At 33.7% G+C, this 27,534-nt stretch overlaps 1 protein-coding gene across 1 annotated transcript in view; it reads right to left on the reverse strand.

Moving 5' to 3' along the window:
• Nucleotides 1-20: 20 nt before the first annotated feature.
• The window catches only part of LOC116771715 (nuclear receptor coactivator 7), a 46,457-nt gene continuing 18,943 nt past the window's right edge, over nucleotides 21-27,534 (reverse strand). Inside the window, 23 exon segments of the mRNA XM_061526634.1 lie at nucleotides 21-2,024; nucleotides 2,116-2,221; nucleotides 2,369-2,528; nucleotides 3,834-3,993; nucleotides 5,331-5,446; nucleotides 13,461-13,553; nucleotides 14,014-14,067; nucleotides 15,411-15,549; nucleotides 16,283-16,445; nucleotides 17,056-17,180; nucleotides 18,594-18,730; nucleotides 19,006-19,194; nucleotides 19,559-19,717; nucleotides 19,882-19,980; nucleotides 19,983-20,111; nucleotides 20,237-20,329; nucleotides 20,602-20,793; nucleotides 21,079-21,145; nucleotides 21,614-21,807; nucleotides 22,154-22,254; nucleotides 22,900-22,986; nucleotides 25,091-25,226; nucleotides 26,868-26,926. Of these exon segments, the coding sequence (XP_061382618.1) occupies nucleotides 1,889-2,024; nucleotides 2,116-2,221; nucleotides 2,369-2,528; nucleotides 3,834-3,993; nucleotides 5,331-5,446; nucleotides 13,461-13,553; nucleotides 14,014-14,067; nucleotides 15,411-15,549; nucleotides 16,283-16,445; nucleotides 17,056-17,180; nucleotides 18,594-18,730; nucleotides 19,006-19,194; nucleotides 19,559-19,717; nucleotides 19,882-19,980; nucleotides 19,983-20,111; nucleotides 20,237-20,329; nucleotides 20,602-20,793; nucleotides 21,079-21,145; nucleotides 21,614-21,807; nucleotides 22,154-22,254; nucleotides 22,900-22,986; nucleotides 25,091-25,226; nucleotides 26,868-26,926 (2,894 nt within the window). The 3' untranslated portion in view covers nucleotides 21-1,888.

Consider the following 27,534-nt stretch of genomic DNA (forward strand, 5'->3'; position numbering starts at 1 on the left):
ATAAATACAAATAAAAACACTGTTCTTCAAAAGAATATATTCTCAGTTATTATGGCTTGATTTACATTTTAACAACTTAGATATTACATAATAGATCACCGGAACGCAACATCTACAGCAGCAATTGAAGGTTACAAATTATAACATAAATAAATATTAAACATCTCACTGCTACTTAACAATTCTTTAGTGATTATATATCTTTAACATTATGCCAATAAATATTTGTTTAGTATAAATTAATCATCACTACACCTTGATGGTAAACAATAACAATATGTCTGAAACATCATAATGACAGAGCAGTTGTGATTATTTCATGTCCACAATCTGGTAATATTGCATAGGAATTTGATATCTTACAAATATCAAATGTTCAGGATTTATACACAAAATAATATTTCACACTAATCCCGTGAAACGATTCAAGTGTGTATCTACTTTTTATTTGAGGATTAAAACCATCTATATATTAGTTTAACAACCTACTGCTTCTGTCTATCAACTCCAATATAATATAGACCGGTTAATAGAACATATTTATCATTCATCAGAGCTTGTATTGCAATTCTTAAACTGGCCTCTATATATTTGAATAAGCCCTTATCTGCATTTAATAATTTCAGTAACGCTGTAGTGAAACCTGGATAATATAGCACAGTTATGTATTTAGTATTATAATTATAAGAAAATTGAATACTGCATGTGATAAGTAGTCACCATTCTGTTTTACAATACTCTGAATAGTCGTAGTACACTAAAATATGATCAATAAATAACTTTACGACCAAAAAATATCTGAGTAAGATCTAAGTGACACAATTACTAATAAGCACAATGACGAATACATTCATCAAGCTCTAAGACATCTATTTTATAATGTTCCTCTAGTTATATCATATCCAGCTACTCGTTTCTGTACTGAAGCGTTACCACAATATTTTTATACTTGTTTAATCAATAAACACAAATATATCAATAATATTTCCAATAAATTTACCTAACATACATTCTCACTAAGGAGTATAGTGATTACAAGCAAAGATATAAATTTAATTAATGCGGTCAACCTAAAGTTACCATTTTTAAACAATAATTACAAAATAACGCTTCAATATTATAATAAAATGCACTCATAATAAACAAATCACAGTGAAAGTGAGACACGTTCCATGTTCACTAACTTAGGGTATACAACTAAAATACGTACAGACATGACAACAAAACATTCCACTTCGAAACTAAAAGAAACACAATTATGTTATATATAGATGAATAAAAACAGTATCATGAGTAACTTTAGTAACCACCATGCTCTTGGCAAGACGCTTTCAGCACGTCAAACTCCGCCGAAAATCGAGTGGCCCAAACAGTTAATGACAGATTTGTATGAAATCAATGAAAAATTACGTCAACGTCAATAAGTGGGCAACACCAAAAGACTGTCGCTCACAAAAAACCGTTACGTTAAATATAAACCTCTACATAACGTTGTACAATGATATTTTAATCATTACAAATATTTTTTTATTATTTATTTTTTTTTTCTTAACAACAATGCATTAATTGAATTGACACGTAATCGTTACCGGCGGTACGCCGTAACCTACATACGAACGACAATTGACTAGGTTCAACGCACTCGCTGCGGTGGAGGCCGGGGCTCCGGCCGCACGCTTCTAAACGGACAATTAAAACAGTGGTCGGGATTCAGTACGTTTGACTAGAAAAGCGCGCAGACTACCATCTCAAAGGGGAAGAGAGGAGGGGAGGGCGCTCGAGTCGATGCGAGTACAAAATATCTTGGGTACAGTCAAAACCGACATGTAAAGGTGTCAAATCGTAGCAAATTTCATAAGACAGTAAAGCTAGCGTCGGTGGCGGGCGTTCAGATGAAGGTCCAGCACTCCATGATCTTGACGACGAAGTCCTCGCGCGTGGTCAGCGGCTCGTTGCCGTAGGTGGTGCAGCGCTGGGTCCGGCCCAGGTACAGGTCGCCGTCCAGCCACAGGCCGAACTTGCCGCTGAGGAAATTATAAATCGAATATAATTAGTAACACAGACAACCTCTGATAAAGTGTAAATATTGTATGAGACTATATTTTGTGAACTCACTCTCCAGCGCCGATGGAGATGTTATCGTTGCTTCCTCTGATGAAGTACATGTTGTCGCCGGTCCAGCCCCAGTACTTGAATTTGGTTTTTAATGGCACAACTTGTTCTGTAAACAAACATACATTTACAATTTACCTTTACTCTATAACTTTAGTCTGTTTTACGCGGGAACAACATGTTTATAATTCATTCAATACTGTCAAACTGTGCCCTATCACTATATCTTATATTTTGTAGTCGTATGTATGTATACCATCTTTATCCTTGTCCTTTTCGTCGCCAGTCTCCTTGTGTTCGTCCTTCGTCTGTGAGAGACGCCTTTCCTCTCTCTGGAATGAGAATAGCAGCGACTCGCCCGTCCCGTAGAAATGTTCCGAGGGACGGAACGCGCATGACGTCAGCGCACCGAACACCTGGAAAACGTCAAACAAGCTGTGTAACTAACAGCTCTGAGCGATATTGATTTTTTGTTTTGAAATAGATGCTTTGTAACCGTTCCTTTTCAATTTCTAAACAACTTATCTTGAAATTTTTTTTAAATGGTCACACTCGACCTAATTTCAAAATAAATTATTAAGGTTCTAAGCTTCTTTGACATATCAAGGCATATTTATGTTGTACAAACATTATCATAATACGATTTTAGTTTTGTTGCCATAAATTTAATTTTTTTTTTTAAATACATTATTCATTCATAAAACTATTGCACATTGATATTCATAGATATAAATTAATTGTTTATTTTTGATATATCCCGTCACCTTAAGCATGATTTCCGAATGCATCTAAAGAAAAACGCTGCATATATTATATGTGAGGATATAATTGGCGGCGCCGCGCCGTGTGTTTTTTAAGCCGGAGGCTAAGAGGTATATTTAGATGTAATTTTACTTTGCATGTTTCAAATTATCACGAAAGACACGATCAATGTTGAGAAAATATATTATTAATTTCACAAATCGTTTTTTAAATTCTCACTTAATTTTATTTTTAATAATATGGTAAAAAAAACATTTTAAATATATTTCTACATCTTTAATATATCAAATCTTCAACATTTACAGTTAGTTGCAATGTAATATATCACTTACGAGATTATTTTAATATAATTTCTTTTATTACAAAACGCTTGTTTCGATTTGAATTCATTCCATATTTAAAAAATTTATTCGATAGAAAACGGTTAAGTCGCTGAATCGGTTAATTATCTTAGTTTCTATTTTTTTTTATTGTATTTAATTTGAATTTTAAATGTGTCATATCAAACGAATGGCGTAAATATATCGTTGTTAAATGTCAAGGTCATACTATTACAGCGCTTACAATTTTTTGTATTAGACTGGCGCGAGTTTTAATAGCACTGTGGTATAGATCTGCAGAGTAGTTAGTAGTTACCAGAACAAATAATACAATATTTATTTATCTTTTATAATATACAATATATGACTGAATTGTTTATATCTCAAGAACGACAGGTTAATTTCAGATTCCATTACAGATCTAGTCTTAAGATAAATCTCTAATCTCATTTATGTGTGTATTTTTTAACGACAATAATGATTCATTATATGTACTATGATTATATCGCGGAAATACTTGTTTATTGTTTATTTGAAATAAGCTATTAATTTGGATTTTTTAATAACTTCCAGCGGTCGATAGGTGGAGCTGTTCATAATTTTGGGGATTTTTGTGAGTTATATATGCAGTTGTCTTACGTTATTATCGGTGTCCTGTATGACGAGCAGCACAGGACTGTCGACTCGTTGCATCTTCCTATACATAGAGGCCAGCGAGAAGCCGTGCTGGCTGGTGCTGAATGTGAGCTGCCACATGTAACCTTGGGCGCGGGCGGGCAACACGCTGCATAGCTTCTCCCTATAAAATTATATCATGATATTTAATAAACAAGATGTTGTTTTTAAAAACAGAATACAGATTTTTTTCAACGATTGATCAATTTTATAATATCGACCCCCACTCGATAGTTTGAGTTTGACATCTTTATGTTGATATAAAAATATTGATTTAATTATATATAAACATTCGGATGATAGTTGAAGGCCGTACGTTCGTTTTCTAACACCAGATTAAGCAAACTATATCATTTGGGTTCTGTATTTCCTTTCTTATTGGTTCCTCCATATTTATATTATGTAAAATACATATTTTTTAATTTACATATTACGTCGTTATATTGAGTGAATGTGATATATTTTTTACACATCTTTTGGAACTGAAGATCTTCTTATTTCTATGTAAAATTTCAATCAAATAAAAATTATGTCGAATCTAAACCGAAAACAAAATACGTAGTCGCATTCTTTAATGTTGTATTTTTTATTATTCTTGTAAACTCAAAATTATACAATAATAATAATAGTGATATATGTATGTAATTAATTCTCTTGTATGAAGGATGAGTCTTATATTTGGTTATGAGAAATCTTCTTGTTCTCGTCCATATCTTACGATATCATATGCTTGTGTAAAGTATGACACATTATATACAACCAGCGGGATACAGCTCGCAAACTATTTCTAATCGAAAACATTTTAATCTGTTTTATTTTAATATCATCATCATCATCATCAGCCTATAGGAGCCCACTGCTGAGCAAAGGCCTCTTCTCACATTGAGAAGATTAGAGCATTAATCACCACGCTTGCTCAAGACGGGTTGGCGATTTCAATGTTATAATTTTTTATTTTAATATATATTTCATTAGTGTACCTACTTCAAAAATGCTTTACAACACACAAACTCGACAGCATAATGAGCATCCATAATTTTTTCTTTTAATAAATATAATTGAATAGCATTATCCAACTTTGTTTTTTATTCACTGCTTTTGCAAAAAAAATTGTATGATATGGGTGTTTATTGTTTTAAAATATGTTTGGCGTGCACAAGTCTCGGTCGTGTTTCAATGCGGTATCATGGTACACGGGTATCATAGCACAAAAGTATCATAGTACGTATGTTCTTGGATAACTTGAACTTAATACTAATAACTCGTTACTCGGCCGTTCGTGTCAATGGCCGTAAATTATCGCAAAAAGTTACAGGCAACACTTTAAGCAATGTTGCTTAAACATTGAGTTGAGCTATTTAAATATACCAAGTTTAGCATTATGAATATTATGAAACAAATATTTAAAATACATCCAATGTATGTAATGTTTCGAGACTTTCATCATCTCGAAATTCTTACCGGTGTTCCATGGTGAATATCTCGGAGGTTCCGATGAGGTCTGGCGGCGAGAACTCCATGTCCAGTGAGGCGCCCGAGTACAGCGCGCGACGCAGCTCATCGCTCATCGACAGCACCTACACGTGACAATATATCATATATAACCAGGTAACAGGCTGTACCTATAACGATGAAACCGATCACACCACGACTTTTACACGAGAACGGTACGTCTTATTATGACCGGGAGTCATAACGATATATCTCGTTTCATAACCGGTGGTGAAATGTACTTTCTCAAAATGAACCAGTTTAAAAAATTGTTACTCCATAAGCCAGAGGAATATGTCACTTGTTTATATTAAAATTCAAAAGGGTAATCGTTATCAGAGGACAATTTATCGTATTAAAAGTGAGAACAATTTTTCAAACCGCCCAAAATACTATACATATATAGTACGTAGCTTTATTTATATAAACATTGTGCACCATGCTTGCGATATAATGATTTTCATCTGGTTCTGGCCGTAAGCGATCACATCGGGATGAATGACGTCACTTATAATTAATGAAATATGATACTCTCAGCCATTATAATAATGATGCATTCCCTACAACTACAGTTCACACTCAACACTGCTTCGTGTGTATCGTGCGCGTGCGCACTACTTCCGCTAACCGAAACAACAAAAAATGTGATGTTCAAAACGTACAGCCATTAGAAATGTGCATTATAACTTTAGCTTCGATGAAATAACAAGGAAACAAAAACCATATACATATTTAACTTAATTGATAATAAAGAATCATAGAGAAGAATTTTATCACTCTTCCTAAATATATTTTTTTTTAGAGTAGGATTAAAATTGCTAGAAAATTCTAAACGAAAACAGTTGGATTTGATATGTTTATAAGCCTAAAGGCGTCAAATGATTGCTCTCACCTCACAGACACAATGCAGAGCGCCTCGACGGCATATTGAATGTATCGATCCCCTTTTAACCACAGCACCAACTTTATTCTTACTGCGTACATTCTTTACGATAACTGTCATAGCTTTACGAAGCATATTGTTAGGATTTACTAGTTATGTTATGTCTTATTATTTTATAAATATTTGTGTTAAATATCAATAATAATAATTTATGTCGTATACACTGACACCGGACGGCGGACTGAAGACGTTTATTTCATCCGATTTTTAAATAAACATTATTTGTTATCTGTCATTCGATTAACAATTGAACCAATAAACAATCGATAAAAATACCTAAATATAAATTAGTACTATAAAAGTTTTATATTTTATATTAATTTCAGTGACGTATTTATTGCACTTTAGATATCTTATTATTTCTCTTATCTTCGAAAATAATTTAATTTCAACGGACGAGATCCTGCTGTTACTAATGAATGACATAACAATTTCTATTTATTTTAATTTTAACATAGGCATTAATAAATACTTATAAATCAAACATTTTCACTTTATAGAGTTTTAAGTTTCCAAATTACTTATTTATAAAAATGCTATGAAATGAAACGTTAGTGTCATTTTAACAAAAGAAATGTGTAAATATTTACTGTATACTGTTAAAAAAAAATTTCATGTTTTCATTTACAACTCATCCAGACGTGTTGAATTTAATCCACGGACCTTGAACATGATTTAGCATGCATCGAATTATCTGGATCATTTAATTATACTCTGGAGCTAAAATGGCGGCGCGGTATATGAAATTGCAAAAGAAAAATACTTTATAAATTGTAACCCGTTACTTATATAATTAATATCTTCATATCCTTTAATAAAAATCAACTTGAAGTATATTCTTTGCCGTTTAAATCTGATATATCTGATCTGAATATTAATATATTAAACAACAACACAACTTCCCACGTAATACGGTCTCAAAACAGCGTCTCTCGAAAATTCTTAATCGCCCAGTTAAGTATTCAAAACGCAAAATATATAGTCTCATACGTATGCACATTTATAATAGAATTAGTAATATATTTGCATATTGTTTTGGCGAGTTCAAGCTGTTTCACGGTTCAGCATTGTTAGCTTATCGAGATCGCACTGTGACCGTCCATCTGTACCACAAGCTGGCTGGTACAACTTCCTACTATTTTCCTGTTTAAATTGTTTGATTTACTCCATATATCAATTTATACCACGAACGATTTTAAAGCGAGAGTTCGGGAAGGACGCCACGTTCTTATACGAATACAAAACATTCTTATTGCTGTACGATTTCCCGTGCAATTAATAATTTAATAACCTTGTGAATTTTATTTCCCTTTAAAATTAAATATTATTATATAATAATGATAAATCAATAAATATAAATGTTGTTATAACGAAATTGAAGTCTAAATTAATCTATGATTCATTGTAAACATCTTCCCACCTAATGTCATGGACGTTGAGTAAAGATAACGCTTTAATAATACTTCTTTTTATTAATATTATGCGTGTTTCGTGAATAAAATTAAAAAAATCAACTCGTTTTATATTTAACGATGTTATGAGACATTGAATACGTGCTTAATATACGATACTTTCTCTTGCGGTGTGTCTTACGTTTGTACGTGAAACGCGAGGGCACGGGTCTCACCTTGTCGTTGTCAAAAGACGATGAATTTTCCGGTGACGTAGGACCCAGCCGGACCATCTCTATCCATTTCATAGTCTGCATTTGTCCGTAACAGATATCACATCAATAAAAAACAAACACGACACGGGGAACACTTAAATATAAACAGTGAGCACGTTGGCCAACTCTTTATTTAGAAACATACGTCGACGTGGATTTTGAACGGTTCTACACTTCGTACTGAGCTAGTGCCGTTGTGCCAGGTTGTCGGTACTTTAATTCAATGTATTTGTGCTTGCTGCAGTTTGTACATCACGTTATATAGGAAGTCGTTTTGGTGCACTCGCGTTAATTAAATAATGACTCGAACGTCCAACGTCCGAGACGACCACGGCTGAGTCGAGCGTCTCGTTAACTAGCCGGAGGCGGCACACGAAAGAACAACCGACTCCGCTACGGCGACAGAATTACAACGGAGGTGCAGCGCGGATTGTTGAATATACGGTGGTGACCTTGGAAGGCAAAACGTGAAAGTTGCAGAGGGTTGTTCTATCAGAGATCACAGTGATGTACTTCATGACGAGTTGGTATTCGGAATAAATAAATATGTCACCTCCCGCCGATGCGCGGTGACGAGATTACATCCGCTGGTCCGCTCATTAACATTCATTCATAGAGTCGGTTTACGATAGGTATATCAATAAAACTAATTTTAAAAACAATTATGACATTTGCATAACTATCAAAAAAATTTACGAATAGTTTTTTAAACTAAAAGCTTTCGGGTTCATATGGATATCGATGTAATGGAAAAATTTTAATGTATTTTAAATTTGAGAACGTTAATATCACAACTAATTATCAACATAATGACATATAACAAGTTCCCTTTAACATCGGAACGACCGCGGCGTCGGCTATAAATGACACGGGCAGTTTACATAGGACATTAAAACAAACTAGTCAAGAATGCAATCAACAAAATTAATTGGTCTCGATGCTGAATAGTTTTAGTCATTATATTGTGAAATATGTCATAGCATAAATTGATTGTAACTTTACATATAAATAATAGCGACAAATTATGACAATGTCGGTAGAAAAAGTTAATATCCTATAAAATTATGTACACTTGGGAGTTTACTAAAATTTATTTATAATGTGCATATAACCAAATATTCGATGATTTCTTCGCTAAAGGCCATACATTCAGGATATAGTGATTAACTTAAAATATTTCAGAAAATTCTGGTCGTTAGTTTCCGCCTTCGGAATTGTTTTTTGTAACTTGAAGCTCTAATAGTATAGTAACATCTATATACCTAAAGTATTAATTTGACGCTACATCACCGAGTCAAATTAATGCAAGTATCAATTAAATATATATTACTATTGTTTATATTATCAGAAGAACTGAATTTAATTTTTATGTGTTTTTTTCTATCAGTGCCATAAGAACGAGTTATTTACTGTCAAACTAAATTCTAATAGTTTCAGACTTTTACAAGATTGGCACGTTCTGGCAGGATAGCAAACATCTGTTGATTTTTGATTTTATGATACACGCTCCTAAAGATTGTTGATAAATTATTAAATGTTCTAAAATAGTCACTAAACATTATCTATCGTTAATTGAAAAAAAACTTCATTCATCTAGATATAAGTATTAAAATACTACAAGTTTTTATTTGTATTACGTTAGTTGCTATCATAAGTAGATTCGAGAAAAACATTACGCAAAAACCTTCAAAACATATTTTTTTTAAACCTTTTTTTTTTACTGTGAAGACGGCCAGTTTATTTTAATGTATGTAAATGAATAAATTAATTGTGGAAAAATTCTACTTTTAGAGGTTAATATTACGTATTAATTCTAAAATTTACATTTATACAGTTATTTTAGAATTTCTTTCCGAGTTCAAAACTATATCATGCGGCGGTTAAAATTCATACGTTTAATTTTTTTTTTTAAACAATAAAAAGTGATATATAATAAATTCACTAATTAGACAAGAGACATACGCAGACAAAAGTGGTGAAAAGAATATCATCATCATCATCATCAGCCTATCAAGACGGGTTGGCGATTTCTATTTTATAATTTGAAATTATAAGACCAGGTTTCCTCACGATGTTTCCCTTCACCGTCCGTCAGTGGTATCTAAATACTCTTAGAAAGTACATATGACTCGGAAAAGATCACATTGGTACTTGCCAGGTTTGGAACCCGCGCCCTCATGTATGAGAGGCGGGCCTTTAACCTCCAGGCCATCACGACTTACAAAAGAATATATGTAGCTATATTTTTACTTAGAAACCCTTATTTATCCAACAAAATTCTTATCATAGTTCGACAAAGACTCTGTTATTATATAGTTAGGATAATAATAGCTAATAATTTCACGACAAACTGCCTTTTAATTTGTTAAACTATCAACTCGTCGTCGTCAAATAGAGATAATTAAGATCACCATGACAGTATTAATGATTTCTCTCATATATTGTTAATTGAAACGTCTAGTTTCTCAGCGAACGTGTCTTGATGGTAGGAAGGCTTGGTAACATTTATAAACATCATAAATTACTTTATAAAAATATAATTTCGATAAAAATGACTATTCGTCGTATTTCTTCACGATTTCCTTTTTATTGGTTACGTGTTTTAAAAATTATAAGATAGATATTTTTTTTAATTAATAAATGGGATATCTAAGAATCATTTTTTAATTTAAATATATGACAAATAAGTCGAAGCTTTATGCTCAAACTCACCGTAAATATAATTATTTTTAATGCACTACCTCAAATATTTCACATAGATATGTAATTATAACGATACTTCTCAATAAAATCGCACTGAACCTGTTCAATCTAATGCGAGTAATATGAAAACATGTTAGGTGCAATATTTATAAATGCGCCCTGCAATTAATTAATTTATAAGGCATCCCATACTCTGTAACGTAAGACACGTGCGTTTCAGAAGACGTACAATTTATTGTACGTATAATATCAATTGACATCCTTATTATATTTTAAACGAAATATTCCGAAACGGTTCGAAAATTAAAAATAAAAAACAACGGAATTTTTTTTTTTTCGAAACAGGGCCAAGGTTACGATTCTATGTCAAATTGATTTCTGATGCCTTTTAGTTGAGATTTTTTAACGGCACATTCGTTGGTGGATATTATAATTAGTTTCGGAAAAGCTTATTTAACTAGTGTTTATACAGAAGATAATACAAGCTGTCAAATATGACCTTAACTACACGTTGGAGAAGTTGACGTTTAAAACTCTCATTACTATTGTGAGCCACCTCTACGTCATTAACGGAGCATCCTTTTGTTAAATGGCATTATATACGTACATAGTTAGTGTTAGTGTAAATAAAATTTTAATTTTTTACCTGATGTTTATGAAATGTAAATACTAGTGTTTGCCCACAACTTGACACGATGCGTTGAGTACAAAGATAACTTTGAAGCGGAAGTATAGAAAAAGTTTAAAATGTATTATCTATAGTAGAACATTCTATAGTTCTATACTAACTTACCGGGTATACGTATTAACTTTATTAACAATGTCCACGGTTTATTTACTTTATTTAATGTCCACAGTTTATTAAACTAGTCTCTAACACTTTATTTTCTAAGTATGGATACGTTTACGACTATCACACCATTCATGTACAGTTTTATTATTGAAAATTAAATATTAATAAAACCATCAAGGTGTACTAGACACTATAATAGAATAGATGTAATACATAGAACAGTTGAGATGAACGGTTAAGGCTTGCGATCAATCAATCCACAATAGCTCTAGGATATCCGAGACGCGGTATCGAGGAAGCTGTGTAACACTGACACCTAATAGGACTTATAAACAATCACTCATTATAAATACAACATTTAATAATAATAATGATTATAGGTTCGAAGTGAAAATCAATCGTTTATATAACTTGGTACAGATACGTGTACTCGAAATGTAAACTATACAGATACGACGATTTCTAACTAAAGTAATATAGTTAAAATTATATGAGATTTTTACCTTTGTTTTAAAGTTATCTACTATATTATTATATATTTGTTTATAATTCTTCCGTCAGTTGACTGATGTCAAAATCACGTCAAGTTTATTTTAAAAAAAGTTTGCAACGACTGTTCGAAAATTGTTATAAGGCAGTCGGCGATTTTGTTTTATTTTACTATACCTTCTCCTTTATATCATAGGCTGGTTTAAAAACGATAATATTATCGTTTAAAGAAGAGACATCCGCTGCTGTCGTAACAAACTATTTGTATGTTATTCTTGTATGTAAATATTTTATAATAACATAGACCTACCCGCATGGTGCGCCAATGACGCACGACACACGCACACCATACGACCTCATTAACAAAACATTAATTTAGTTACATGACAGCTTTCAATAAACATTACAAAAAGTATGATTAGGTATGCAAATAATCGACTAATTATAAAAAAAAAAATAACAATACAAAAATACCCTATATAATTTCGAGTACTGGAGGAGGAATTTAAAAAAAAATAACATGTTTCCACAGAACAGTCTCCAAGCAGAGTGATTACGTGAGCCGGGTTACTATTCTATTGTTCGGTGATAACAGCTATTGTAAAGGTTTGATGTATACCAGCCGGGCGTTACGAAATTATTCGCGTCATATTGAGAATTAAACGTTCCGAAGGCTGAAGGCATAATCTGATATGATTTAATTATAATCAAATATGATAGTCCTAGGAGATGAGCGTTTACAGTTTCCTGGTTAGCTAAATGATGTATATATCGGCCATCAGTTTGTATTTAACAGCTTATACGAAAACAAAAATAATAAAATTTGAGTTTTAACATTGAAAATGCTAATAAACTACCCACATAAATAATTCTCGTATAGGAAAACAACTTTAAAATAACCCTGTCCTTGTTCATGTGTATAAAATATGGAAATAGTAGTAATGATGTAACTATAGGGTAATGTATTGCAACACAATATTTAAGGAAACACTGGTTTAACAAAAAATTTAGCTAAGTCATTCCTTACTGGGTACGTGCATTATGAATCACTATGGGTGTTTTTCGCACTAAGTGTGAACCTCTTACTCTTTAGAGTCGACGTGACTAGTAGTTTTATGTTTTATAGATCCCACACTGACGTGTCAACAGCCGATATATAACAAGGATATATTCAAAATATTTTTCAATGTACAGTTCAAAGTACGTGCGCCTGCGCACGTTCATTTGGGACTTTGGCACAATCGATTTACTGTAACTTCGTTATTATTTTCCCCATTAATCGATATTAGTAGAAATGTTTTTGATTTTTATTTCATAATAGTCCTTGGGTCTACGGTATCATTCGATTGTCAAACTACCAAGTCACGTCACCTAGATTCTAGATCTAACCTAGCCTAGACATGCAGTGCGCTGTCTACGGAGACTTATAGTACAGGAGCTATGTGATGATAACATCAAGAATATATGAAAAAAAAAAACCTAAACAACACATCCTACTAATGATACCTCGGTCTGCGGCTCTTCGCCTAGTGAATCCCCGAGCGCTTCAGCCTGACTCTTCATTATAGAATATATTTTCACGTAGGGCGCCTTCAGCAGCTAGGGAACCGTCCGTTATTATGAACCCTAATTATATATGTATAGTGTCTATTGTTCGACGGCTGTTTTAAACGTGTAGCTAATATTTAGCTTAATTATTGTTATATGAGTTTAGATAAGGAAACGTAGAATCATTGTCGTTAACAAAAAACCTTTAACGGTCAATGAACGTGTTGCATTTGTTCTAGAATCATAGACATAGATATTATTTCAAAGACCTGTGACGAGCGTATGTTGATGGTTAGGAAGTGAAGTATTCTGTTAGTTATATTACAAAAGTATTATATATATATATATATATATATATATATATATAAGTACATATATATATATATATATATATTTGTTAATAGCTATGTTATATATAAATGTGTATACAAACTGTTCAATGTGTTCTGCAATATTTTTCAATGTCGAGTGTTAGAAACTTAAATAATACGTTATTCAACACACAACTCACCTCCCAGGATTCTCTCGTTATATCCGAAACATCTCCAGTACTGCCGATACGCTCCTATGAACAGAAATACAACACCAGTCTAAGTATAATGTTACATAAATAAAAACAATATATAGGTGCGTTCTTTATTTAAATAATAGTAAATTATTATATAAGTCCATATACAGGGTGTTTACAAATAGTCGATAAAATCGAATATTTTATTTTGAAAACGGAACGGAATCCAAGGCGAAGGTTATTAAGAAATTTATATCGAGCCGTTGCTTGGTGTAAATCTGTATTGTTATATACAGCTGTATGTTAAAGCATATTACAGAGTAAACTCATTATCTCGATGAGTGATTGTGAGATATCTCATCATATTGTAAACAGGCGGTTGTATAAACACATGTATATAATTTATTATATTATATAGGAAATTTCACTTCCGCATATATTTTCTAAGATAAAATCTCATTTTTAACATTATTAATATAACTTAGCAGTGGCTGTACAAGATTTTGTTCAGTGACTTATTATTCGCTTATTGTTTTAAACCGTATGTATGTGTGTAACGTGTGAGTGCGTGTGTGTTACATCAACTGTATTGACATAAAGTCATTATAATTATTAATTTATTTCGTCATCAATACCATATATTGATTGAATATAAACCCTGTGACTTATTTGACACGGAAACGTATTAAACTGTGACATAATTGTTAAAAAAACAGCGATTAAAAAAAAACTTAATTTAGAATTAATTTTTAAATAAGACACATTCCTCTGTATCATTCTCTAGTTAATTTTAAGAGGAGAGATTTTTTATTGCCGTTTTTTTTTCAACCTAATCATATACAACTCGAAATAGATTCCAAAATCCAAAAAAAAAAAAACGAGAGGAATTTACTATATTTAAAAAAAAAATCTTACTAATAGTCGACCTAATATAATGTCACCTCAGACTTTCACGCGTAGTTATATTTCCATACGTTACGTACACGTTATAATTATACATCGTATATACCCTGTTTGTTAAGTTACTGCGGGGCTTAAGAGAGCAGGGACCACAGACAGCTGTTTGAACACAGTGACATGTCTTATCTTGAACCCTAATCTCTATAAATATTTGACAGGTGAAAACTTCGAGATTAAAATTTATGTTTTAATTTTTATTTAAAAACAATGATATTAAATAAACGAGTTATAAGTTAATGGTATGCACATATTAATATATATGAACGGCAGCTCTGCAAATAAGTATTGTCATAGCAGTCCAGTCAAAATACAGTATCAGATAATTTATCATAGTTGAAAAACATATGAAGTTATGGATAATTTGACGGTAGTTACATTTCATAACATTTCCCACAATGTAATGTCGACTCTATTTTATATAGTAGTAAAGTCGTTTTCACCTTCTGTCCCGGCTTGGCGTCATCGTCGTCCCACTCCGTGTCGCTGTCTATAAGCTCGTAGCCGTGAGCGGTGACGTCACGGAGAGGTCCGTACCTCTCAGGGACCCAGTGGGTCAGGAACTTGAAGAGATCGTCGACCCTGTGGATGGTATAACTTAAAATGTTATATATACAAACTAACTCCACATATACATATATAAGAGATGATAAAATAGTCCGAAACGAAACTAAACTACCCAATAATGTTTACGTATAAAATATTATGCATTCAAATGTCTCTTTTTATATAAAACTGTTATATACGAGTTTAAATAAAACCTTTTTAGCTCTTCATTATTTTACATAAAGTTTCTATGCCCTTGTCTGTTCCACTGGGAAAATCTTATCACAAAAGCAAACTGAGTTTTTAGAAATTGGACAAAAACTAACAATGTATATGTATATATATATATATATATAAATATATATATATATTGTTACAGAAATCTGATCAAGAAATCAAATATTAAAAACACCACAGGAATTACAGCCATGAGTTAGACTAGAATAAATGAAAATATGTGCTCAGCTCTATGCTCAGTAAAGAAAAAACACAATTACGTCACCACCTTCCGTGAACACACTGCATCCATGAAGGTGGACACACATGAGAAACGATGTCGTAACAATGACTCGATGTCATTAAAAAAAGAAATACACGGTCTCTGATAGACGAAGAAATTAAATACATATTTTTGATAAAGACATGTATTTATTGTTTTTATAGAGACTAACGTAATGTCAATTTAAAAATATATTTGACTAATTAAATAGGAAGGCTAAGCGATATTGCCCCTAATATAGGTTGTGAGTATTGAATGATGACTGCTAACCTGTTCCTGGGAATACCGAACCAGTATTCTGGCTTCATCCTCTTCCTTCCGTAGGACATCAGCGGAGTGGAACGCGGCAGAGGTCGACCGGCCGGCTTGCCCATACGGAGACGGAGGTAGAGGGGAGGATCATCGCTGGGACGAGCGGGACGAGGGATGAGCTCTGGAAGCAAAGGAATTATATAAGTAACAAGACCTTTCCAATTATATTTAAGTTGGTCATAACAAATTGCTCGATATTGATATTATCTGATAATCCTCTAACACACCTCCTGCGCCGTGTGCGTTGAGAGGGAGTGGACACGACTGACATGACAGTGACGAACACGTTTTATTTTAGGACAAAGTTTCTGGATGTCTAAGTTAGAAACTATCTCAAAATAATGTAACGAGTAAAATTTAAATTTAAATATTTCATTAAAAAATCTGGCTGAACAAAAATAAATGTACATTTAATAGCATACTATTTTTGAGAAAGATAATAGCATATTATCTTTTCTTCTTCTCTTTATTTTGTTATTTTGTCATATCATGTATATGTTTCGGTCTGGTCGAGATAAAAAAATGTGTACATTGTAAATAACATTTTTTATTTATTTTCGGACCTATCTCAGGATATATATATCTTGTGCGTTAGAAACAATTGAACCACTTATCATAATAATTTTTTACACTTCCGTCCATTCGCTCACATCCCTCAGGAGGCGTCTCGTAATAATGTGAGAATTATAGCAGATGTATCAATTAAATCACTTCTGATATATGATACGTACTATCAAACGACGCGAACAGATCCGGCATATCGTCCACCGACACCATGCTGCGGTAGTCGAGTCTCGGTTGTTGAGCGCTGGCCGGCTTGGCGTGGGAACGACCGAACCCTCCCAGCGAGCTTCGCCTGTATCGCAACACAACGATTAATATGTAAAACAAAATTAAAGCAAACAAAACTTCGCAGTTCCTGGAACACATGAGAAAATAACATAATAATCATTAAAGTTTAACATGCTGATCTGTAAGAAATATTACAAAAAGGGTGCCAGAATGTTTATGAGTGGGGAAGAGAATGAGACGAATACCGGCCGGGCTACGACCCGGGAGATACTATGAACAACCAACAACTCCTAGGACATAGGAAGCCGCGGGACGACACGACACAGCGATAGGAAGCCGTAAAGAATAATGAATATAACAATAAAATTAACATTAAACGAACTCATATTGATCGTAGTTACATCAATACCGCTTTAAAATGTTTCAATAGGAGTTTGTTTTAAACAACAATAGCTCGGCACTAAACTATAAAAGCGTGTCGAGTCGGCACACCGCCAGTGCAATAACAATAACAAACAGATTACTTCTATAGGACTCGCTAACTCACCACTTTCACATAAACACCATGCCAATTATCACTCATTATACATATAAAAAAAGCACCTACTGAATTTTGGATTCAATTACACATATAAATAAAGATGCAATTACAAAAAATGTAATCCAAAATCCAATAAATATACGAGACAGTAAGTAATAACAACCAGTCATATCCGTGGGACCTACAAACGAACAGTGGGTACGGTAACGACTATTCGACCACGTTCACCCAACATACTCTGTATATAGGTTAAAACCCCTAAACTTGGGTGTATTCACCTATACATTAAGGTCCTAAATTAGTGTTCACCCTGTATACAGATTATGACTTTAATGTTGAGTGAATACACCCTGTATATAGATTAAGGCCCTAATGTTGAGTGAACGTGAAGTCGACCAGCACAGTCGGGCACATCGAGGTATCACGTACCCGTCGGCGGGACCCTCCTCCGAGGGCGTCTTACTCAGGAACAAACCAGTACCGAACTCCACCAGGTTCATTGGTGAGCTTAACCAATACAAATCGGTACATCCCGGTTAGCATCCACGGTAGCAGAAAAAATTTAGAATTCAAATGTTATTTGTTTTTTTTTTTAATTCGTGTTCGATCGGTGGTGTATTCGGCCGGGATTCACTGTTTAGTTTTATTGTATTTAGTCACTCAGCAGGTAAGTATTAATGTTTAAGGAAGGTGCAGTCGTGAGTCGGGGTTAAATTCTAAATATCACTTTAAATGCTATTTTATTATACAGTTTTTATAATTTATTCACACTATTTATTGCACATGACAAATAAGTGTATTGACATAGTGATGTAAACTATCGGGAAGTATATTGGCATTACACCAAGTGCGGAGCCAGAGAGACCCTTACATGTCACGTGTCTCGTACGATATAAATATCGTATGGTGTAAATGGAACGGAGCGTTCCGACATACCTGTTGAAGACTTTAGAGAAGACGCTGGTGTTGTGACTGTCGGCGGAGGTCGGCAGCGAGTCCGCCTGCGACCCAGCCTGGCCCTCACCAGTCAAGCCCTCCACCCACGATAGAGGGTAGGACAGGCGTTTTAACATCTGAGCATAAATACAATAATATATTAAAGCTCCCAAAATTTAATTATATTTAACTTAAAAGACTGTAGATTCTTTATAAAATAACATTTTCTTACATTATATAAATTATTTCTATTCTGTTTCATTGCCATGTATGTACATCAAATAAAAAAAAATAGCATGTTATATAAATAATCAAATTATAGTTAAAAAAATTTAAAACTAGAATTTTTATATACACCAGTCCAATTTTATTTCAAAGTGAAAAACTTAGAATATATCATAGTTAGACCCACCTTGTTCTTCTTTTCCGGTTTCGACGGATCCTCCTTCTGATTGCCATCGAGTGAGAAAGAGACCGCTGCTGGTTTCCGAGCTCTCTCATTCTCTCCAAGAGGGGGAGCAGATAATGGCGGCTCAGCGCGAGGCAGACAGACCGGAGGCACCCAGTCCGCTGATAGAACTATATCCGCGTCGCTGTATACCTGAGAGAACAAGTTGCTGAGTAAATTACACGAACGATGAACATATTGAGGTATCCGCTCAATCATATCACAAACAAGACAAAACAAAAGATTTTGAATTGAGACACCAGATACGATCCACGACGAAACATTTATTGAAACCAACAAAGACTTCGTCGTCACCAACAACGAACGTCACAATTAAAACAGAGTACATATAAATCGGACGACAATCAAGAGAAGATTAAGAATTCAAAGACTTTGATCACAAGAAGAAAGTATCCTGAGGACAACGAACAAGAAGAACCTGTAAGGAAATGGAAAACATAACATCCCTAGACGGACATATTCGACCTGAACCTCCAATCACCATACCGTCTCTCACCTCGTCGGTGGAACACGACACAGCGTCACTGTCATGACAAACGGCGAACCAGTTCAAGAATCGGTTCTCATATGTGGTGTCACAGTGCCAGTCGCTCGACATCACGGTCTCCGGCAACTCGTAAATGGTGTCGGTATTGTGACAAATGTAACACAACTCCTAGAATGTCATAATCTTATGAGAAAGAATTTTTTTGCCACAATTTTATGACATCTCTGGGACTATTTTTCAGAACTAATATGAATACTATCTGCAATAATGCACAAAATTTTCAATGCATGACATCATAGGGAGTATTTCTTATGAGGAATAAGAAACATTACCTTCTTGGAATTAGCCGTGTTGACATGTAACAGCGGATCTCGTATATCGATTCCAGAGTCGTGGTAGGAAAGCTTGACGAGTTGTGCGGCGTCCTCAGCTGGCTGCCATCTCCCTCCCCTTCCCCCTCACCCTCCCCGTGCTCCCCGGCCTCAGCGCGCTCCGCTTCAGAGCATTCTGCCACTGACACCTCCAGACTTTCCTCCTTGCCGTGATCAACGCTGGAGGAAACCTACAAAATAATATTCAAACATTACTACCAATGGTTAATGTGATCAAATATTTAGAATATACCCAAATCCCGATCCCAAACGACTTATAAACTGTTTCATGTTTCTCGTCCCTAAGGAAACTAACCTCACTCCCTTGATCGATGGACATTCTGTCCTTGCTCGGTATAGCCCAGTGATGATCCAGTAGCGACTTTCGTCTCTCCTCAGTTGTCTGTTGCTGGAATACGAAACGATTAAACTTTATTGATAACAACGCAATTTAATGATTTTACGATCACTAACAACAGAAAAACACTGAGTAGCATTAGCGAGTAACAGGTCAATTAAACTGGAAAGTCATCACAGCAAATTAAAAAATCCATTAGTTAAATGAATTAATTAACGAAACGGCAGCTAACAATCTGTCGCCTTCTCTATAATAAAGACAGAGTTTTTGATACTTTTGAAAAACTGTCTAACTTTTCATATCGTATATGATTTTGTTCTCACATGTATTGGGGTCGGGGTAACCAGGTCCCTGTCGAAGGCCTTTGGGAAGGCTGCTCCTCCTCTTTCCTCAGCGTCGGAAGGTCGTCTAGGGGTATCTTCCTCACCCCCAACGGCTTCCCCTGCTCCCTCCCCTGTAGTTTGCTGGGGTTCCGCAGCCTCCCCAACTGCCTGCAGCTCAGGGAATGTCTCCTCCTGATCGTCAGATAACCAGTTATAGAACAAATGTCCCGACAGTTTGTCATAGAGTAATCATAAGTCAAAAAATTTAGATAAATAGAGATCAATGAGAAAATGAAGTGTAGTGATAGTTTAAAATATTGCTTGGGAGACTGCTCAAAGACTTTAACACAACGACTCTAGAATAACTTCATTTAAATGAATAAAACTCGCGAAAGTCTTATATCTCATTATCTAGAAGAACTGTATGAAGAAAATCTAAAATATATGAAAAATATCATTTAATATCATCATACTCACTTTGACTAGATCTTTTTCAGGGGCGTGTTCCGGTTTATTCATATAGTATATCTCGGCTTGCTCGGCTCTGCTGGCGTAAAAACAATCATTTTATTCAGTAACACGTTTCATTGAGATAATACAGCAGTTTGATCCGTATGAGACGGCAATAAAACGAAAGGCAGTGTCCAACAACGATATTGGTACATGGTGTTCACATTCCACCAGTGTATATTATATGTTGAAGAAATTAAATTAAATGCTATTACAATCGCTAATATTTCTCACCTTGAAGTTTTATAAAATTAATCGTGTATGTTAAATAAAAAGTCGCTAGACGTAAGAAATGTTCAGTTATTTGGAGTGAAAATGGTTAATTGATTGTGACATTAAGTAAAGTTTAAATATTAACCTACATATAACGGTAAGTTATATATCAATAAAAATACTCATCGAGATTTTAGTGTGTATATATAGTTTAGATTTTTTTTTTATATTATTATATATATATATATATGTATATAATTCAACATACATTTCATTTGTTATAATTGACCTGTGCGCATTGTGGTCCGGTCCGTGGGTCCTCATGTGTGCTATGTCGTAGAAGATGGCAGCGTTCACGACGTACTCCATGGGCGCTATCACACCGTACGACTCAGGCCCGTGCTCCATCACCAGAGTGTCAGACACGTTGGGGTCGAACATGACCGCGTTCGGTGTGACCAGCAGCACGCCGGACACCACGCCCTGGCCACGTATTGACATATTAGAACACTTACTCGTGAGTGAGATTCATAATGTTTGTACTATTAAAAAGTTATAAGCATTAAATATCATCTCCATAGAATTGTGAACAACAACGCCAAGATGATGAGAGCGTATAAGTAAGACAACGACCGACGAGTAAGTAGTGTTTCCTGCATGTCACTATTGAGGCTATTACTTGGAACGTATACCGGCTTTGAAAGAACATTAGCTGGTGATTGGAATACGAAGCTTGGAGATTCAAACTTATTTATTTAGCACTATGACGCATTTTACACTCAACAATCATGCATTTGGTTATAATGAGCAAGTTATTGGTATCGCCTACCTGTCCATCGGTGATGTGTCTCACGTTGATCTTCAGGAACCGCTGGGGGGCGCTGCTGGCGGGCGCCTCAGGGGACACAGGCCGGAGACTGTCCAAGATCTCTGTACATACAAACATTGCACGTGAGCAATATACATGAAGAAATATAACATAAATTGGTAATTAATTTTTCCTATCGCTTCAGATAACTGTGTTGTTTCGTGTCAAACATTATCGATAGAACGGCTCAGTCGTATCTATATGTGAAAAAATTATATAATTACTGACAATTATTTTCACTCGTTTTAGCTATTTATCTCAAGATAACTAGTTATCTTGATGGACGAATATATATATAGATTTTTATTTGATGAATGAAAATTTGTTTATTTCATATTCCTCCGTAATATTTATAAAATAAAAACATGATCACATCTATATATAATGACTGCTTTTAAGAATAGATTAGTGTCGTATGAACAAAGCTATGTTATTAATAAGGTGAATGGTTTTATTAAAGATATGAACTATACTTCCTTCCGAAAGGTAAACATGTTAAGGAAAATCTATTTAATTGTAATGAACGCGACAGAAAATCACCTGAATAAATATCGTAAAATCGATAACAATACAAAAAATGGAAAAACGTCGCATACATATTTTCCTCGTGTACTCTTTTAAAGTTTCAACACATTTTTAATGCGTCAGTTATATAACAAACGTTAAAGATCCATATATTATATTTGTTAGGTAAAAACATTGTTTACCTTTCTCCTGGGCCGGTTCGCTGGCGGCTTGGGTTGATTCCGAGGTGTTATCGCTGTCAGATCGAACATCGGCATCATTATCGCCATCTGGTGAGAGATCCCACATCAAAACAAACCAACCGACACCCAAAACAAATACACAAACAAATGAACTAACCGTGGTACAGACGTTTGAGGAAATCAAAACTGAACATCCTTGAACAGCTGTTGTACTACAATGTGCATTATATCGGCAGAGTTATCAGCTGATAATATAAGGCCTTATCACGTCAATACGGCAACGCCAGTCGGACACGCGAGTTTAGAACGAACGAGGTCCAATCAGATATTAATGGATAAACTTGTAGGCGCCCATTCAGAGCTAGCGTCGACTGACGACTGTTAGGTTTTAAAAGCGATTGTCGTGTTAACAGAGAAAAATATAATGACGTCACACGTAAATTACATCAAGGCTGAATGCGCTTTACTCTACGCCAGCAACATTTGAGGTTAGATTTCACTGTCTTACTGTCCGCCCTTTTTAAAGTTAAATTTTGTGAACGATTTCTAAGGCCGTACAATGAACCATATTGCTATGGGCCAACGTTTCACAATACATTCCTGTCTTGTCACAGTGATAACACGACGGATTAGTAAACTGTTGCAGAAAAACTTCAATTTGAATAAAAAAAAAATATTACCAAAAAGTTTGCATAGCTCCATGAATTTTGAGATTAGCTACTTATAGCCTCAGTTATATATGATTATAATTATTATAACGCAATCGTCATTACTTTACATTGATTTGTATATCAAAGTCATGGTTACTCAATCTATTTACGGACTTAGTTCAATCACCCAGTGTGATGTAATGAATAGATCCTACACAGTGTTGTTTAATTTGGAACAACTCTCTGCTTTAAGAGACCTTACAATTAATGTAAACGTAATGTAGGTCAATATGAATCTTGGCATCTGTTACGATGATAAGACAACGAATTGCGTTGAATTGAAGAAAAGAAATTTTATTTTATATTGACTTTTTCTTTTTACATTATTTTTATATTATATAACACACATATTATATTTTCAATCGTCACTCAGTAGTGAATTTGAGTAAGACGTAATTACATAACAATTAAAAAAAAAAAACTTTTCCAACGTTTGACATACATATGTTTAATTTCATGAATCACAATTACAATACATCCATTTTTTTATTTTATATCGTTAAAATATTACATCGACCCACATTATATAATTAAAAGAATTTAAATGGAAACGTATTTAAAATTTATTATAATATAATGAAACTAAAACCCGAGAATAACGATAAACGTAATGCCATGGAGGTAATGCAAGTGTTTAGTGAAGCATCGAGATCGAAGGTCACTGTTGGAAGCGTTTTCTAGACGATTCGTTACACTCCTGACTCCGATCTATTGATTGCGAAACGACCAATCGAATACAACGGCCGGGTAGTCGAGCAAATTAGGAAATTGACTATACAAAGGGCAGACTTCGTATAATAGCTTTTATTATACACTTAAGCATCCACATTCAAATTAATACTATTATTAGCTGTATCCGTTTGAAATCCATATAAAAAATACATGTGCCGATCAATAGAAAGTTAGGACTAAAAAATTATATATGGAAGAAACAAATGAGTATTTTTTTCTTTTCACCGTTATGTATTGTGGCCGTGGTTATTATACTAAGTTAATTTATAAATAATATCTAGGTCGGACGACGTATCCTGATATTTTTTCATATTAATTTTTATTTTTGACGTCAAACTAATCATTTCCGTCAGGCGTTCAAATATTCTCGAATAATCTATCATTCTTATCGTCGTAATCACATTTATGTTTTTCGGATTTATTAATAAACGACGCTCTTTCAGATTTGTTTTTGATGAGTTTGTTAATGAAAGTAATATTAATATATCGGTTTAAAAAAAGCAATGCCATCTATCGGATTTCATACAACATTTTATAGTCGTTTTATAATAAACACGTTTTTATATATTTAAACAAATAAATACATATTTTGCTCTATAGTGACTGATACTCTTTAAAATATTCTTCTTGATAAATAATTTAAAATGTTCAGTCTTACTAAAGTCTACTGAACACCCTTGCGGTATTCTTTAATTTTCCTGAATATACTATTTCATGTTGTATGTAAGAGAGGTAACTATATATCTGACCTTTTCGCTTATCGGGTACGAGCAGCCTCTGTCCAGGGAAGATGAACTGCGTGGCGAGACGGTTCAGCTTCGTCAACTCCGAGGGCGTGGTGTCGAAGCGGGCCGCCAGGGACGTCAATGTATCGCGATCTCTCACCTGTGGGGCACAATTCAGATCCTATGAGAACACCATGTATCACTCATAACAAAATAACATCCTTTATAAGCGAATTATGTGAAGTACTATACGTAACCAACTGTTAAGTTATTTAGTCATATAATTACATTAATGACTTGGAATAACGAATAATATATAATATATTGTATGGTGATTCTAAAACCAATGCATGTTTCAGATACTTCTATCAACAAAAAATCCGTCTTTAAATATGGTTGTACGTGCCTTGATTGGAGTTCTACAGAAACTAGCTAAACTATAATTTCGTATTAGTATCTCAGGCTTTTGTGTTGAGAATCATTCAAATGACCCGTTAATACTATACAAATGGTATAACATTTTGTTTCTAAGGAAATTAATTTCACAAAGAAAATATTGTTTAAAAAATACTACAAATTGTAAATCAGAGAAAGTCAACTTCGGTTCGAATATTACAATAGTGGCTTTAGGTTTGTAAAAGATGTACATATATGAAATTAATTAAGGCACTCTCGTCAATGACTCGGATTGGAGTCATGGTGGCATTTAAAAATCAGTTACTGTCAATGTAGTATTAAACACTCAAATTGTATATTTTCATTGAATATTCTAAATTTGCTGAACGTTAAGAAAATATATTGCAATGTTAGTTGTATTATTTCGTGCCGAGCCGAACAAATACTTTACATTTAATAAGTAACGACATGAAATGTCTGAGAATTTTATAATTTAATATAATAACCGATGCATACTGTATTTACGATAATTATGTGTAAAATTCTATAGAAATATAGGTTTCCTATGTACGTATAAAGTATAGATAAAGAAACTAAAATACTGTTCGTATTGTGGTATGAAAAGTAAAGTAAAATTAATTCATTCTTAATAAAGATAGGCGAATAAATCCACTTTCATTAAATGAAAAAAAAAAAACTTTTTTTTTTCACGATACAACTGGCATATTAAACGCGAGCTAGTCAAATATAAACTTTTCTTTAATTAAACGTTTCAATACTTTTTTTGTGTATTCCATATTTATGAAAAAAAAAAACAACAACTTACAGAGCGTTTTGTTGCGAAAAATAATATATATACATAAATAGTGTGGAATAGTCCTTATATAATTAGAAATAACCAGCTCTTCACTAAGTGGTTATTAAAGTATATATGCTATATACATCAAATCTGCAATTTTTAAAATTTTTGTCCGTCCATTTGTTCCGGATAACCTTTGGAACGGTTGAATAGATTTTGACGGGAATTTAACCTGTGGCAATAACATAAGGGGTACCTTAAGCTACTTTTTAATGGATTTCAAAAAGGAGGTAGATCTCAAATTTATGAAACATTTTTACGCTATTCATAACTCCTTGAATTAAAATCAGATTATTAAAATTATTTTTTTGGTCGAGAGGATATTGCTCTGAAAGTGTATTTCATTCGTGAGATTCAAAAACTCAAGGACAGTTTAATATGCAGGCAAGGTCGTCAGCCACAGCTAGTTCACGCGAAATAGCACACGTAATACTTGATTTAATGAAATTGATTTAGAATATGACATTGTTTTTAAAAATCATTGAATATATCAAATAAATGTTAACCATACACGTAAGAATACGATGTAAATCTGATCTTACATACCGTATAGGTCATTGTTTTGATCGGAGGCGGCGGAGGCAGCCTCTTGTTTTCGTCTTCATCTGAAACAATTAATACATTTATAAATATTATAATAACAACAGAATAAACAAACAAACAACATAACGTGTATGTTGCGAATAAAGGAAGCGCTATTTACGTTACATTTAAATACACCAAGGATATGTTACAGTTTTAGAATATGGTTGTCACGAACGAGATTATGAGGCTTAGGTGAGGGTAACAACAAAATTAAACCAACAAATAAAATATATATATATACAAAAATGTCATCACACAATAATAAATATATAATATTGAATTAAAAAAAAAACTTCATATAAATCTGCTTACAATTATATTTTATTCACTCTTCGGACAAACGAGTGGACTATCTCAGCGTTGCAATACATTAAGATTTGGCAACAAATATGTAATAACGATTTACTCGTAACATGTGATAGAAAGATGTTTAGGACAATAATTCTGAGGCAATAAATACCGATCTGGGGAAAGGTCGCCGTTTCATCAGCGACTATTGGCCATGACTGAAAAATCAATACAGCACACGGATGTAGAGCTACAAATATCATTTCACCTGTGATATAGGATTATTCACGTACAGACTTTTATTCAGACGGATTTCTAATATCTGAATATTGATTATACA

The sequence above is a fragment of the Danaus plexippus genome, assembly GCF_018135715.1.
Source record: "Danaus plexippus chromosome 3 unlocalized genomic scaffold, MEX_DaPlex mxdp_25, whole genome shotgun sequence".
Taxonomy (NCBI): domain Eukaryota; kingdom Metazoa; phylum Arthropoda; class Insecta; order Lepidoptera; family Nymphalidae; genus Danaus; species Danaus plexippus.